This window comes from Acanthochromis polyacanthus, chromosome 9 (genome assembly GCF_021347895.1).
Source record: "Acanthochromis polyacanthus isolate Apoly-LR-REF ecotype Palm Island chromosome 9, KAUST_Apoly_ChrSc, whole genome shotgun sequence".
NCBI lineage: Eukaryota > Metazoa > Chordata > Actinopteri > Pomacentridae > Acanthochromis > Acanthochromis polyacanthus.
Window position 1 is genome coordinate 41,854,886 of NC_067121.1, and position 14,700 is coordinate 41,869,585.

At 39.7% G+C, this 14,700-nt stretch overlaps 1 protein-coding gene across 1 annotated transcript; it reads right to left on the reverse strand.

Annotated features, from left to right (window-relative positions):
- Positions 1–229: 229 nt before the first annotated feature.
- LOC127535507 (homeodomain-interacting protein kinase 1-like) lies at positions 230–11,511 on the reverse strand. The gene is made up of 17 exons (XM_051953695.1): positions 11,360–11,511; positions 8,673–8,893; positions 7,853–7,997; positions 7,451–7,559; positions 6,262–6,558; positions 5,042–5,589; positions 3,281–3,501; positions 2,983–3,110; positions 2,566–2,831; positions 2,044–2,258; positions 1,686–1,874; positions 1,357–1,538; positions 1,135–1,258; positions 938–1,048; positions 773–847; positions 484–656; positions 230–332 (listed from the first exon to the last, which is right to left on the reverse strand). Exons 7-17 carry the CDS (start codon positions 3,479–3,481, stop codon positions 230–232), a joined length of 1,767 nt encoding a protein of 588 aa, XP_051809655.1. The 5' UTR covers positions 3,482–3,501; positions 5,042–5,589; positions 6,262–6,558; positions 7,451–7,559; positions 7,853–7,997; positions 8,673–8,893; positions 11,360–11,511.
- Positions 11,512–14,700: the final 3,189 nt, after the last annotated feature.

Sequence of the window (14,700 nt, forward strand, 5' to 3'; positions counted from 1 at the left end):
AGTGCTGCTCAGTTCATCACATCAGACGTATCACATCCTTAAACTTGGACACAGCAGCAGCAGCAGAACGTCTTCTTTCTCCAGGAGAAGATGCGTTCGAAGCAGTTCTTCTTCTTTGTCTTTGTCCTTCTCTGGTCCTTCTCATTGCCTTTAGTGTCTTCATCATTGTTTCTGTCTTTGCTGGTCTCAGTGTCTTTAGCAGTGTCACTGTCCTCAAGCTTACTGCTCTTCAGGTCACTTTCTCATCAGGCAAGCCTGTCAGGTTGATTCTGTTCTCTGGATCTGCAGGCTTAACCGTGATGGACAGGCTGGTGGAGGGTCTCGGTTCATCGCTAAAAAAGGAAACATACACGGTTGGGTTTACATCCGACAAGCAGAGAATGTAAACATGAAAATCAACAAAAGTCCATATCAGTCTTTTGTCACCTGCTGGGCTGCTAATGTCTCACAACCTGTGTACAAAGTAAACAGAAACACACTTACCAACTGCTGGTGGGGGAGTTGCTGCTGAGGTAGCTTCTCGTGATAAAGGGATGCTTCAGGATACCACTGGGGGTGATTCTGTCTTTCTCGTCCCATTGAAGCATCGCCTTCAGGAGCTCGATGCACTCCTTTCTCTCATCAGCCTCTGCTAGGTTGTCCGTCTCAGAGCACACCTGGTGCAGAAAACATTTTGAAAGTCCAACAGTGGTCAAATCACCTTCCACCGTGAAATGTGAATGCCATAAATGAAGGTGAATTTTCAGCAACTAGCTGCTGCTTCCTAACGTACCGTTTCGATTTCATCCAGAGAGCTGAACTGGTAAACTGCGTCGTCGAAATGGGTCCCAAAACACTCTGTAGGTCTCTGAAAGAAGAAAACAATCATGCTTACTAAAGTCTTTATCTTATTGAGTGAGTAAAGGTCAGAGGTAAAATCACAGTAGGAGTATTGTACCTTCAGCTGCCACAAACCATCAGGCATTTTCTGAAAAAATAATTCTGATCTTCGTCCAGCATCGATGACATGTTGTGGCGGGACACCCAACAGACCGATCATGCGTAGGAGCTGCAAACAAAACATAACACCGTGTTAGACCTGAAGCTAATCCTGTGACGGCTTCTAATGTGTTTCAGCTGCAGTAATTTACTCACTGTCCAGTATTCGGAGTCTGTTCCGAAGAGACCATCTGAAGTCATCATCCTCTCCATCACGCAGCCTAATGACCAAATGTCGATGGCCTCAGAATACGGCAGGCCCAGGATGATTTCTGGAGCTCTGAATGTGGAAAAAACATCAAATGAAGATGTGACACAGTAGACAATAAGGAGACAGCGCTGAATTAAAGAAGTTTAAAAAGTATCAGTATTTCATACCTATATGCAACTACTTGGAGGAGCTTTCCCGCTTTGGTTTTGGAGCTGTACTCGGCCTCACCAAAGTCAATGAGTTTGACTCTGAAGGGCTGCTTCACACGATCCACCATCATGATGTTGTCTTCCTTCAGATCAGCGTGGATTATGCCAGCACTCTTTGTCGTATCCAGAGCTACAGCCAGCTGCAAGTAACAACATTTATCAGGAGTTTGTTAAAGAAATCTGTCACATGACAATAAAAGCAGAAGTTGTAAAGGTTCCTGAAACACCCATGTTGATTCTAGCACCACTCAAGGAGAGAAATATAAGGAGACAATAGAAGGTCATACCTGCTCAATAATTGTGCGGACGTGTTCCAGTGGCATTGGCTGTTGTGAATTCCGCAAATAGTCCCACAGGCTGATGTCCAATTTTTCAAACACCAGTTGCCGCTTATTTTTTATGAAGACGTCTCCTTTGTAGTCGATGATGTTTGACTGCTTCGAGTTGTGGCTCACGAGCTTTTTCATGATTTCCGCCTGTGGAGAGACAATATGTTTGCTGAGCCACAGAGTCCAATCAGTTCTTCTCAACAACTAAAAAGTACATAACATCACCAGTACCACTACTCAGAATATTGTAGTAGTACTACCTCTTTTTGAAAAATGTCTTTTTTGTGTCACTGTTCAGCTGAAATCAGTGTCTTACCTCATGGTCTAGATTGCTCCATTCGGGCACCTTTACAGCCACGTGCTCTTCGGTGTCGTTCTTCACACATTCCACCACTAATGCAAAGCCTCCATGTCCGATTTCTTTCACGAACGTGTAGCCTGTTGAGACTTCGGAACGCTGGCTTGTGGTACTCTCCTCAGAGGAAGATGAGGATGAACTTTGAATGTTCTTTTTGAGCTTGTCACAGAAGCCTGAAAGTGAAGCAGACACAAATGAGAAACATATTCTATGGATGTCTTGTTGAACCATTGGTAATCTACCACACTGATGTCATCTCAGTTTTCAATCATATTTGCTAAATATTGAACCAATTATCATAAAACAACAGCACTGAGTGTTACAACCTGTTCTGAATTGTGTTATAAGGCATATTGGACAGTATTGCAGCAAAACTACATGGATGTTTCCTCAGAAACTCCAAAGTGTTTACTTCATTAAACAGAAGTCTGCTCTTTACAGGAGTACTGGTTGGTTTTAGTTATCCAGTTATGACCAAACCTGAACACTTCTTCTTTATCCAGGAGAAGGCGCATTGGAAGTAGTTCTTCTTCTTTGTCTTTGTCTTTCTCTGTGCCTTCTTCTTGACTTCAGTGTCTTCATCATTGTCCTTGTTGTTCTCAGTGTCTTTAGCAGTGTCACTGTCCTCAAGCTTACTGCTCTTCAGGTCACTTTCATCATCAGGCAAGCCTGTCAGGTTGATTCTGTTCTCTGGATCTGCAGGCTTAACCATGATGGACACGGTGGTGGAGGGTCTAGATTCATCGCTAAAAAAGAAAACATACACGGTTGGGTTTACATCCGACAAGCAGAGAATGTAAACATGAAAATCAACAAAAGTCCATATCAGTCTTCTGTCACCTGCTGGGCTGCTAATGTCTCACAACCTGTGTACAAAGTAAACAGAAACACACTTACCAACTGCTGGTGGGGGAGTTGCTGCTGAGGTCGCTTCTAGTGATAGAGGGATGGTCGAGGATATCACTGGGGGGGGTTCTGTCCTTCTCCTTTGAGTTGTGGCTCATGGGTTTGTTCAGGATTTTCACCTGTGGAGAGACAATATGTTTGCTGAGCCACAGAGTCCAATCAGTTCTTCTCAACAACTAAAAAGTACATAACATGAGCAGTACCACTACTCAGAATCTTGTCGTGGTACTACCTCTTTTTAAAACAATGTCTTTTTTGTGTCACTGTTCAGCTGGAATCAGTGTCCTACCTCATGGTCTTGACAGTTCCGTTCGGACACCTTTATGGCCTCGTGCTCTTCAGTGTTGTTTGTCATACGTTCCGGCACAAATCCACAGCTTCCATGTTCCAGGTTTTGCATCAACTTGTAGTCTTCTGGGACTTCGAAAGGATGCCTTGTAGTACTCTCCTCAGAGGAAGATGAGGATGAGGATGAACTTTGATTGTTCATTTTTATCTTGTCAAAAAAGACTGAAAGTGAAGCAGACACAAATGAGAACCATATTCTATGGATGTCTTGTTGAACCATTGGTAATCTACCACACTGTAGTGATCTCAGTTTTCAATCATATTTGCTGAATATTGAACCAATTATCATAAAACAACAGCACTGAGTGTTACAACCTGTTCTGAATTGTGTTATAAGGCATATTGGACAGTATTGCAGCAAAACTACATGGATGTTTCCTCAGAAACTCCAAAGTTTTACTTCATTAAACAGAAGAGTGGAGTTACTTACTTCACAAAAGTTTGTTTATCTAGATTTTGCTGAAATGTGGAAGTCTCTGAGTTTGGTGTTAAGCTGGTTTCACTGAACTACTCAATAAACGAATAAATAACTCAATAAAATAAATTGAAATGGTGTCTCCACTCAGAGATTTTGTGTTTGCCATGAATTCTACAATGCCTTTAAAAACAATTTAAAATTTCTCAGCATTGTTTAATTTTGAAAATGGCATTTTAAATGACTAAAACTGGCCCTGTTTTCCTCATCTATCTGCACTTAATAACTTATAGTGACATATTCTGAGTAATGTTGTTATAAATTGTTGAAATCTCTCATTTATTAGAACATTTTCTGCTCAACCATGTCTCATTTGACAGATTTTTTCTCACATAAAATACATTTCAAATATATGAAAAAGGCTAACTTTTAGAAATGTGTTCAGTATGTTTATTTACAAATCAAAATCAAATTTAAAAAATAATTGAAATTGTCACTGAAAGTCTCATCTTTGAGCACACATTACCCCAAAAAAACAATAATGCAGAAATCAACCAATGATATTTTCTGACACTTTTCTACTTTCATGCCAGGATAATACAAAATAAAACACAGAGAAGATTTTTTTAACATTAAATGCTTGGTCAGAAAAATGAAAAAGAAAATGTGATGAACTTTAGTAACTGATTGAGCAGATATGACAAGTTGTAGCACCAAAAACAAAAATATTACTGGATAGCTTAATCCAATTTCATTTTGGATTCCATGTTGCAAGTTAAGGAAACAGAATGAGCTATTACCTTACTTATTACACTTACTGAATGAATTTACTGATCAGAAAAAAGTGATCTTAACTCTTGCTCACATCAACACATCAGATTATCTTTATATTCTCCAAAATGAATATTTCCCAGTAGAAAAATCCTGCTATCCCAACATATCTATGTATTTGGTCATGGTTATAGTCAAATTATTCCAAGTTTGGAGCTTTAAAACCATATTTTGTCTTCACAAACATGTTTGTCCTGCTCTTTACAGGAGTTGGTTTTATCCAGTTATGACCAAACCTGAACACATCACTTCCCTTCCACACTGCTAAGATCTTACTTTTTAATAACAAGATGTTAAAAATTACAAGACCAGTAAAAAACTGAGTGTTACATCCTGTTCTGACTCACAGATTTCATTACAAATTGGACAGAGTTGTAGAAAAATAGATTTTAAAACTTCCTTCTGAATGTTTCCTCTGGTGTTTGCTTCATCAAGCAGAGCAGTGAAGTCACTTACCTCAAAAATGTTGGCTTCTTTGGGTTTTCTTGAAAGGTTAAAGTTGAGATTAATCTCGATGTCCTGCTCGTTTCAAGTCGTCCTGTTGTCTTGTTGAAATCTGGAAGACACTGTGCAGAACTGTCTGCACCCTGATTTAAATGCAGCACTACCTCGTTCAAATGTAAACAAAGCAGCATATATGTAATGTTGTTATTTTTTAAACTTTTAGCTGTCATATTTACTGTAAAGAAAGCACACAGTGGATAAATTTGGGTTCATGTAAAATGCTGAAACACTGGTGTAGTCATTGTATATGAGGAATATGGCTTTCCAAAGGGAACAAACTTGGACTTAGTTGAGCCTTTGCAGAAAACATGCTGGGGGTAAATTGTGCCATCAATTATGTTGAAGTAAAATTTAAAATGTTCCATCTCATATAATGTAAGATCTGTCTCCATTTGTTCATGGATGACCTGATGGGCTGAAAGTCATTCTGTCCATCTTCATCTGCCACCTGACGTATGAACTTCCCCTTCTTTACTTCTCCTACACTGCAAAAAGTCCTCCTTCAAAAACAAGAAAAAAACCCACAAAAACAAGTGACATATTACTTAAACTAAGCAAAATTATCTGCCAACAGAACAAGAAAATTTGGCTTGTCAAGATTTTCCAAAACAAGTAAAAATATCTAACCTCAATGAAACCCAAAATACCTTAAAATTAGTATATTCTCACTAATAACAAGTGCATTTTTCTTGGAAGAAATAAAAAATATGAGAGCTCTTTTCTCAATATGTTGAAAAATATTCTGAAATGAAGCAAATGCTCGTGCCATTGTCTTGACATAATGATATGTAGTAAGCATTACATTACTTGAAAAGTTATACTAAAATCTAATTTACTTTTCTTGATGGAACGGCAACAGTTCAGAATATTTTTCTCTCTATGTAGGATAACTTTCTTAAAATTCTTAAAATGAGCCAAATGCTGTGGAATTCAAAAATATTCATGCTTATAATCAGTGATCCTGACTACAAGAACAGTAAATGTCACTTGCTTAAATGAAGATACAAATCCAATTTCTTTTCACCTCTTTATTCTATTTAAGGTGCAATCTGTATCAAAAACATTTTACAGAAGAAAGTGCTCTGAGGAGCCCTGAACAAATGCTAAGACCTGAACAAACTGACTCATCTAACATTTTCTGGAACTACAGAACAACGTACAAGCCTACTCACTGAACTTCCTCCACTCAGCCATAGCTTTTTTATATGAAGAAGTCATGTCTTGGTCATGGATGGCATCCATGAGGACCTCTGTCTGCAGCACAGAGAGGAGTGTGGTTATGCACTTGGGGTATGTGAGGTGAAAGGTGTAGCAGCATGCCATGATGTACATCACACTGAGATGTCCTCCTTTGGGAAGATCAGCACAGGCATGGTTCCGATGGCCAGAATGCAGTTGCTCTCACAGACGATCACTACAGGGCTGGAGAGCGGTCTTGCGTTCAGGAAAGCGTTGGGGTCTTCCACAGACTGAAACACAAATAGAAATATGAGGCTAATTAAGTGTGAATTGAAGCTTATTTGTGTGTGTGTTTATGAGAGTAAACTAAATGGATATGTGGCAGGGTAGCAATGCTCGTCTTTGTCTATAATTGAAATAAAAATGAATATGTGGAAGTGACACAAGACAAGAAAGTGTAAAAGAAACAAAGTAGTTGTGAGCCAGTGTTTATGACTTTTTATGGATGTGTGTCAAGGAGCCTACTACACAGCCTGCAACTACAGCTGTCATTCTGTTTTGCCTGACTGATGTGAGTCGTCCAGATATGTTCTTTGTAATGTTAGACATTTTTCTTTGGTCATTGCCAGGCTCTAGTAATGCAACAATATTCTTCATAAACAGCTTCACTGGGTTAAGGCAGTAAAAGCAGTCTGATGTCAAAATATTGGAAGCATTTATCATTTCTGTTTTGTGGGATCAAATACACAGGCGAGTTCAGTGATTGTTTAATTTCTGAAATGTCTTTACTCAATCCTGTCGTTTGCTTCTTTTTAGTACTTAAGAAGTGCCGTGATGTAGCTTGATAGGAGATGTCAGAATTGACCACATTATATGCCACATGACATACGATGTGCTGTAGAATACATCTCTTTCAAATTTGTTTACTTCTGTGGCTGTATCACAGCTTATGTTGCAAAGAAAATGAAACTGAGCGCTTCACCCAGTTTCTTAAAGTAGGCCTATTCCTTTCTCAGTGTGGCAATATGAATGTTTTCAAAATGCAGTGGTGTGATGTATCAAAAGCAAATATTTACAATAAAAAAAAATCAGGAGAATGTCTAAAAATGCGGTCCCTTAACAATAGAGTTTAATAGCCCTGTTGTAAAGCATGTGAAAAACTATCAAACATCATTTTTTTACCTCAAGATGTGAAGAATGGCCTCACTTGCATGCCCCAACTTCTTGGGTGGAGCAATGGGTGATGGGAAGACGTCTGGCAAAGCTTTCATCATCGCAACCCCTCGCTTTACTGTGAAAAACAAAACCACCTAATTTTATTTACTGCAGTCAGTTATTCAAAAAACAACATAAAACAGAGTAACAAGACAAGAAACAGAAGTGAGTGTGGTTGGGAGAGACTGCAAGAAGCAGTAAACTGCAGGTGGGAAAATGAAAAAAGCACATGGTAGAAGTGGTTAGGATGGTTGACAAGTTATGTAAATGGAAAATACTTGGTGGATGTGTGAAACTGAGCAGCACCAGCAGCACTGACTACTGTGGTCAGCTCATGGATTCTTAAGTCATCAAATGATAAGTAATTACCTTTATCAGCCAGTGGAGGTCTCATGACTTTTTTGAAAACGCCATAAAACTGGATCTTCTCACAAAAGGTCTTCCAGCGGTTCTTCAGTTCAGGTATGAAGTGGGGGTTTCCTTGATTGAGGATCCGCTGCAGTTCATCCATTATCTACCACAAAAGGACACATAGCAAATACCTGTTAAATCAACATTCCAATCAAAATCTAGTCAAGAAAAAATGTCTGGACCCATTATGTAAAGACCAAACAAATGAATTTCCCTTCGGGGAGCAATAAAGTTCTATTCTATGTAAGTAGAAATTGCAGAGTGACCTGCTTTGTGAATTATGAAACAACTTGCGCAAAAAAGAACCTGGCCAACATCTGTCCTTAATTTAAAAAATGGAAAATGGCTAACAATCTATCATTTGTAAACTAACATACATGCAATCCATCCATCCATCCTCTATACACCGCTTTATCCTCATTAGGGTCGGGGCTGACTCGGGCGAAGGCGGGGGACACCCTGGACAGGTCACCAGTCTGTCACAGGGTTACATATACAGACAGACAATCACACGCACATTCACACATCTATGGACAATTTAGAGTAACCAATTAACCTCAGCGTATTTTTGGACTGTGGGAGGAAGCCAGAGTACCCGGAGAAAACCCACGCATGCACAGGGAGAACATGCAAACTCCATGCAGAAAGATCCCAGGCCGGGATTTGAACCGGGGATCTTCTTGCTGCAAGGTGAAAGTGCTAACCACTACGACACTGTGCAGCCCCACATACAATCATATTAAACATAAATCAACTTAAAATGATTTCATTTGCTTACATGATCCACTTCTCTGAAGCAGGGATATGCTTGAAGAATCTTGGTAGGTCTGTCGTGCTCCTTCAGAACATCAGAGTCGATGTAAGCCCGTCTTGCTTGGTATTCCAGGTCCAACAGCTGGGCAACATCCTTCTTGTTGGGCCTGGGCTTGGATTTGTATAGCTCCTGCAGAACTTTGTAGTGTCTGGCCTGGTTCTGTGGGCTGTCAGTAGTTTCAGGCCCTATTGTTGAAATGAAATTATGATTACTGTTTCACTTTCTGCCATTACAGTTTGAAGAAACATACAAATATTCAAAGTTACTGACTTTTAGTTTAATCATTTCAATGTTTGTATCTAAAACTAAACCATGTATAAATGACTTCTAAAAAGAAATGTGACAGTACATCCGCAACAACTCACCACACTTTCTCACAACTCAACTCTATATGGAGTAGATGTTTATTGATGGAGCAAGACTGCAAAGGCTCTGGAATTCCTGAGCTGATCAAAACTCAGATAAGCTGTCCCTCTCTCCAGCACTGACCAACACCCATCTCTATAGGAGGATTGAGACATTTGTATTTCTGTAGGTTTTCATTCACAGAAGGATGGAGCTCCTGTGAACATTTAAACCCCTGGAATAACTTCTTCTTTTTAAAAGACAATGACTTTCAATTATATGCTATGGATGTTTGTTTAATGAACTTTCATGCTAAAATCCCTTTTCAGCTTTAGGAGACCCTCAGCCGGAGACGTCTCTGCCTTCCACAGATCAGATAACAAGTCGTAAAACTTTATGGCTGAAGGCTGGAGTCACCCTCTCCTCTCTTTGACTGAAACAAAGAGACTGGAACTGAACTTACAAAACCTTGCCAAATTAATATTTCTGGAATGTATTTTGTGTTTACAGAATTACCAATGTCAGTGGAAATCATTCATCATTAACATGTCCGAAAATCAAGATTCTATCTTTCACAGAAGCTGATTTATTAATTTGTGATGTTTAATCTGATTCCTTCTTTATTACTCCATTTAGGTTGAATGATGACCGTTGTATTTACCTGTTACCAAATCTCTGACTTGTTATATTTTCACTGTGATACATATTTTTAATGTCATAAACATAAACATATAGTTATGAATGAAATGATTCACATCATATGAACATATGTATTAATCTACACATTTCACTTTCACACAACTGAATATGGTGGGATAGACAGATCGTGTTTTGCGCGTTTAATATCATATTTTAATCCATTCTGGATTCCTCTTTCTTCTCTACTCTGTGAGAACAAAGAGATTCCAAATTCCACCAGACTCGCGCCTAAAAGTTCTCTCTCTCCGCCCAGGTCCTCCCCTTAGCTGGACCCACAGATAAAGTCAGCCGTAGCCCACATCATCTCTCTTACCGCTCTTACTCTCTTGCCCGCTTCACTTCCCTTTCTTCACTACCTGAGGAATCCATAACAGAGATTCCCATTATTTTCTTACCTAAAGCGCGTTTTTTCCTATCTTCGAAATTCCCTCACCATCTCAGTTTGTTAACTATTTATCTCTTAATATTTTTGTAACTTAAGGAGACATTTTGCTCAATTTTAAACCAACGTTATTCGTTTTAATCTGAAGAACAGATTCAGAACCAGCATTTATTTTTCTTAATTTTGACCGTTTTTCATCAACACCCGTTTTTCTTGGCTAAAGCCTGAGAACCATCATTTTTAAGCACTCAGCTGAGAACTCCGGAGACCTGCTGGATCAGGTCTTTGCATAGAACCGATCAACCCGCGGCAGGACATCCAGGCGGCCCATAACGACGACACACCGCTCCGAACCTGCCAGTCCAGACGGTTGTGCGGCTAATCTGAAGGCCCTGCACGTCCCAGCCCATGACGGTTCACTTCAATAACTCCAGCTGAGTTTGCTCTGATTCCATTCTATGGGTGATGTACTAACCGCTTGGTCATTTAATTCACTTCATCAATTTATTCTTTTACAAATCATTAGAATTCTTAATCCAAATTACCGGTTACCTCGTCAGGTTAGCTCTGGCTAATCCTCACCATATTTCCTTCTCTCTCACACCTACTTCCACATCCCTCACACAAGCACACACATCACACACACACTCCCACATTCCACACACACATGTAGTCCTGCACGCACACACACACACACCATATCTACATTGTACATAGTTCACTTGTCATTATTTTCATAGAATAGTTAATAAATACCTCATTTTAGATCAAACTACAGTCTTGTGTTTCTTTGTGTAGAATGTGGTCAATTTAACCGAGGATTCAAGACTTTTTGATATGAGATTGATCAAAATGTTTATGAATATTAATTTTTTTAGTGAAATTAATATTTTTCCCTAGAGATCTAGGGTGGTGCCCCAATTATTAATAATGAGAGCAATAAATCATAACGTAGTACTGCTACATTGATAATAAAATACAATATTTCTTTAGCATATTCCAGTGAAGTAATAGTTACGAGTCTGAAGTCTTAAGTCAGCAGGAGTATTCTCTCTCTTTCTCTCTCTGCTCTTTCCAGCTGATCCACCAGAACCAGACTGAGCTAAAGCTGCTACCATGAAAAGATAATCTTGATGATTAATGATTAATACCTTAAAGGCACTCCCCCTTTTCAATACTTGTAGCAATTTTAATACAAAAACACAATCTCAGTATGTGCTCTTACCATCCACCTGTTCAGCCTCCGGGGAAGTGCCTCCAGACTGCGGTGATGTTTCCAAGCTCAAAGTTGAAGCATTGGACCCGCTGTCATCAGTGGGTGACCCATGGCTGCTGCTCTCAAAGCTGATGGCCAGTCGCCTCTTTCTTGAAGGAGTTGCTCCCTGCTTCTTTTGGGGGTTGTCACATTTTGGACCCTTCTCAAAAGCTGCTTCTTCACAGATTCCTGACAAAAACATGGAACGTAAAAATCACATTGATCGTAATGAAATTACCGCATAAAAGCTCCGATCCCGAATAAAGCATATCCTCCTAACCCACTCAGCTCCACTGGCTGCAGACCTGTCCCGCAGCATTGGGTAGTATACAATCAGACGCTGAGCCATCGCAGTTAGCTCACGGCTACTTGGATATCGGAAGTCATCCCCTGCAGCTCTCTTTATGGCGATCATGCTGTTACTGTGTTCCTTATTATGCGACAGCGAAGCTCTTTGGAGAGTGTGAAGTCTTCTTCTTGTCCAGCACGCTGTTTTTCAAAAAGGTGGTTCTTGACAGCTCCAGCTCTGTGTCTGTGTATACAACATATTGTGGACTTTGAAGCTGTACAGTTCTGCTGGCACTGTCTCCTGGCTTTGAAGAGGGGACAGGTGCAGGAAGGAAGAAGGAGTGGACAAAGCGTTTGGGGTAGTTGGAATTGTGGCACCATCATAAGTTCCAGAGGAGGTGCCTGGGTGAGGCTGCTCCAGTTCTTCACACTGAAAACACAAAAATTGATCTCACAGTAATTGTAAGTAGTGCACTACAAGCAACAACACCAAAAAGGAAATGCTTTCTGTCAGGTTTTTGCAGGATTGGGCCAAAATGCAGTTTAATCAAACAGGTAGCAAGAACAATAGGAAGACTAGAGTACAGTTAGGAAGAATAGACACTACAAATAAAACAGAAACGAACAGGGAACAAAGACCAGAGCATGACAGTTCCCCACTGAAATTGTTAAATTCACACATAAGTTTATGTCACACAACGTTTAAAATCGGTTCAGCACTCATTTTCCACCATGAGTGGTCCTCCAATGGCTTTCCTTCGGAAAAGTGCTCAGGCCGGGAAAGAGGTCACGCCAGTCACTTAGCAGACTGGGAAGCATTCTGGTCTAATCATTGCAGCTGAAAAACAACATACAATCACTGTAATATACAGTATTGAGGTCAATAACCTGGTTAAGTCAGTGGTGGCAGCACAGAAGCACAGCTTAAGCAGGAACATATATCTACATTTAGCTAAAGTCTAACCATGATTTTGAACCCAGCCGCGCGCGCGCGCCGCCTCCCTACCAACCCTCCGCAACCATTCTAACGTGCAACACAAAACATGCTAAAGCTAAAGTTAATAGCTGCCTAAAAGTTGTTCCTTCTGTTTCTGACAATAAAATAATATAAACTATTTTACGGCAAGACTTTTCGTGTAGCTGTTCACTGTTTCTAGCCCACATTTGGCTAGAAGGTCAGTTTGTTCAAACTAGCATGTGAGGACTTAGCTAACTTCACATTAGCTGACCATGCAAAGACATGTAAAGCAAATTAACATTACCTTCAATACTGCAACTGTTGTAGGATCCATGCCTGAAAAAGCATTTCGAGTTTCATCCGTGGCGTAGTCAGTTATAGGATTTCCAACAGTCTTGCCAACGGCAGAATTGTGCACAGGTAGCCTGCTGCAACTGACCCACTGCAGACCGACAGTTGTCGGACTCTTTCTGGCCGTTCCATTGAATGTACCATGTCATAAAATGGGGGGAGGCATACATGTTGTACGAGGGGAGAATGTTTGAACTAATGCAGTCATAATTTGAAATTCATACAGTATATTGAAAAAAATATTACTGCATGCAGTTAATTCCATAATTACATTATAAATACGAATAAAAACATTTAAAAAAAATCTTAATTCATAGAAGCTCCCTATGGCTGCTAGATAATGTGGTCAACAGGCCGTTGTTTTACGTAATTTTTCCCCATCTCTTTCAGAGACTGCAGAAGAAATTTTACCTTCCTGTAGGACTTAAAATCATTTTGAAAACTTGTTGATGGCTCCCATTTAAAATGTGTCCCTGATTTTCAGAGATACCAAATGCATTGCAGGTTGTTCTGTACAAAGATGAAATAGAGGTCTGTAATACACTAAGATCATTTGCATGAGACCCGAGCAAACGTAAATCCAAAATACAGGTTTATATAATTGTAATAAATGGCAATACTTGCATAATTCAGAAATCAATGATCCTTGCATACATAGTGATTGGTAATATGCCAGAATGTGGATAGTCAAAAATGTATGTCTTGTTGATTCTCTGCTTTATTGTTTGTAATACAAACTATTTCAAACTATACACTTTGATAGAAAAGTCATCGCATATCAAGTTCAGGTCCCATACCTTGCAAAGGCTACTGAGTCAGTGGATGCTGAAAAGCTGGTGGATTATACCTCTCATTACACAATCAGCAGCAAGAGTCATACCTTTGTACAGGTAAAATACCATCTTGCGGATGTAATAGAATTATACAATAGTGAAAAATCGCAGTGCTCCCCAGATGTCACATGCTTTTAAAGCTGCCCTGTAATTTGGAAGCACTTATCTGAATGTACATGAACTATTTCTGATTGAAATTGTTTGAATTTTCCATGTTAAATGTTTAAATATTAACTATCAGTTTACAGTACTGTTCCAACTGTACTAATATTTAAGTACATATTTTTATTGTGGCTGCACAGCGGTAGTGGTTAGCACTTTCGCCTGCAGCAAGAAGTCCCGGTTCAAATCCCGGGGTGGGCCTGGGATCTTTCTGCATGGAGTTTGCATGTTCTCCCTGTGCATGCATGGGTTTTCTCTGGGCACTCCGGCTTCCTCCCACAGTCCAAAAATATGCTGAGGTTAATTGGTTACTCTAAATTGTCCGTAGGTGTGAATGTGAGTGTGATTGTTTTCTGTATATGTAGCCCTGTGACAGACTGGCGACCTGTCCAGGGTGTCCCCTGCCTTCACTCAAGTCAGCTGGGATAGGCTCCAGCACCCCCGCGACCCTAGTGAGGATAAAGAGGTGTATAGAGAATGGATGGATGGATATTTTTATTGTTGCATAGATAACTAAACAGTAGATTTCATTTGGCTGTGATGTGTTTTAATTATTTGGAGGGATACAGTCGTGTCAAAGTCATGATTTCTTATTTCATGCTTGAAATAAGAAATTATGACTTTGAAAAAGAAGTTTTGTACTTGTGGATGTTGATGAAGCAGCTTTGTAACAGTTAATTTCTAGTTTCAAGCATGTATTATCAATATAAGCCATAAAT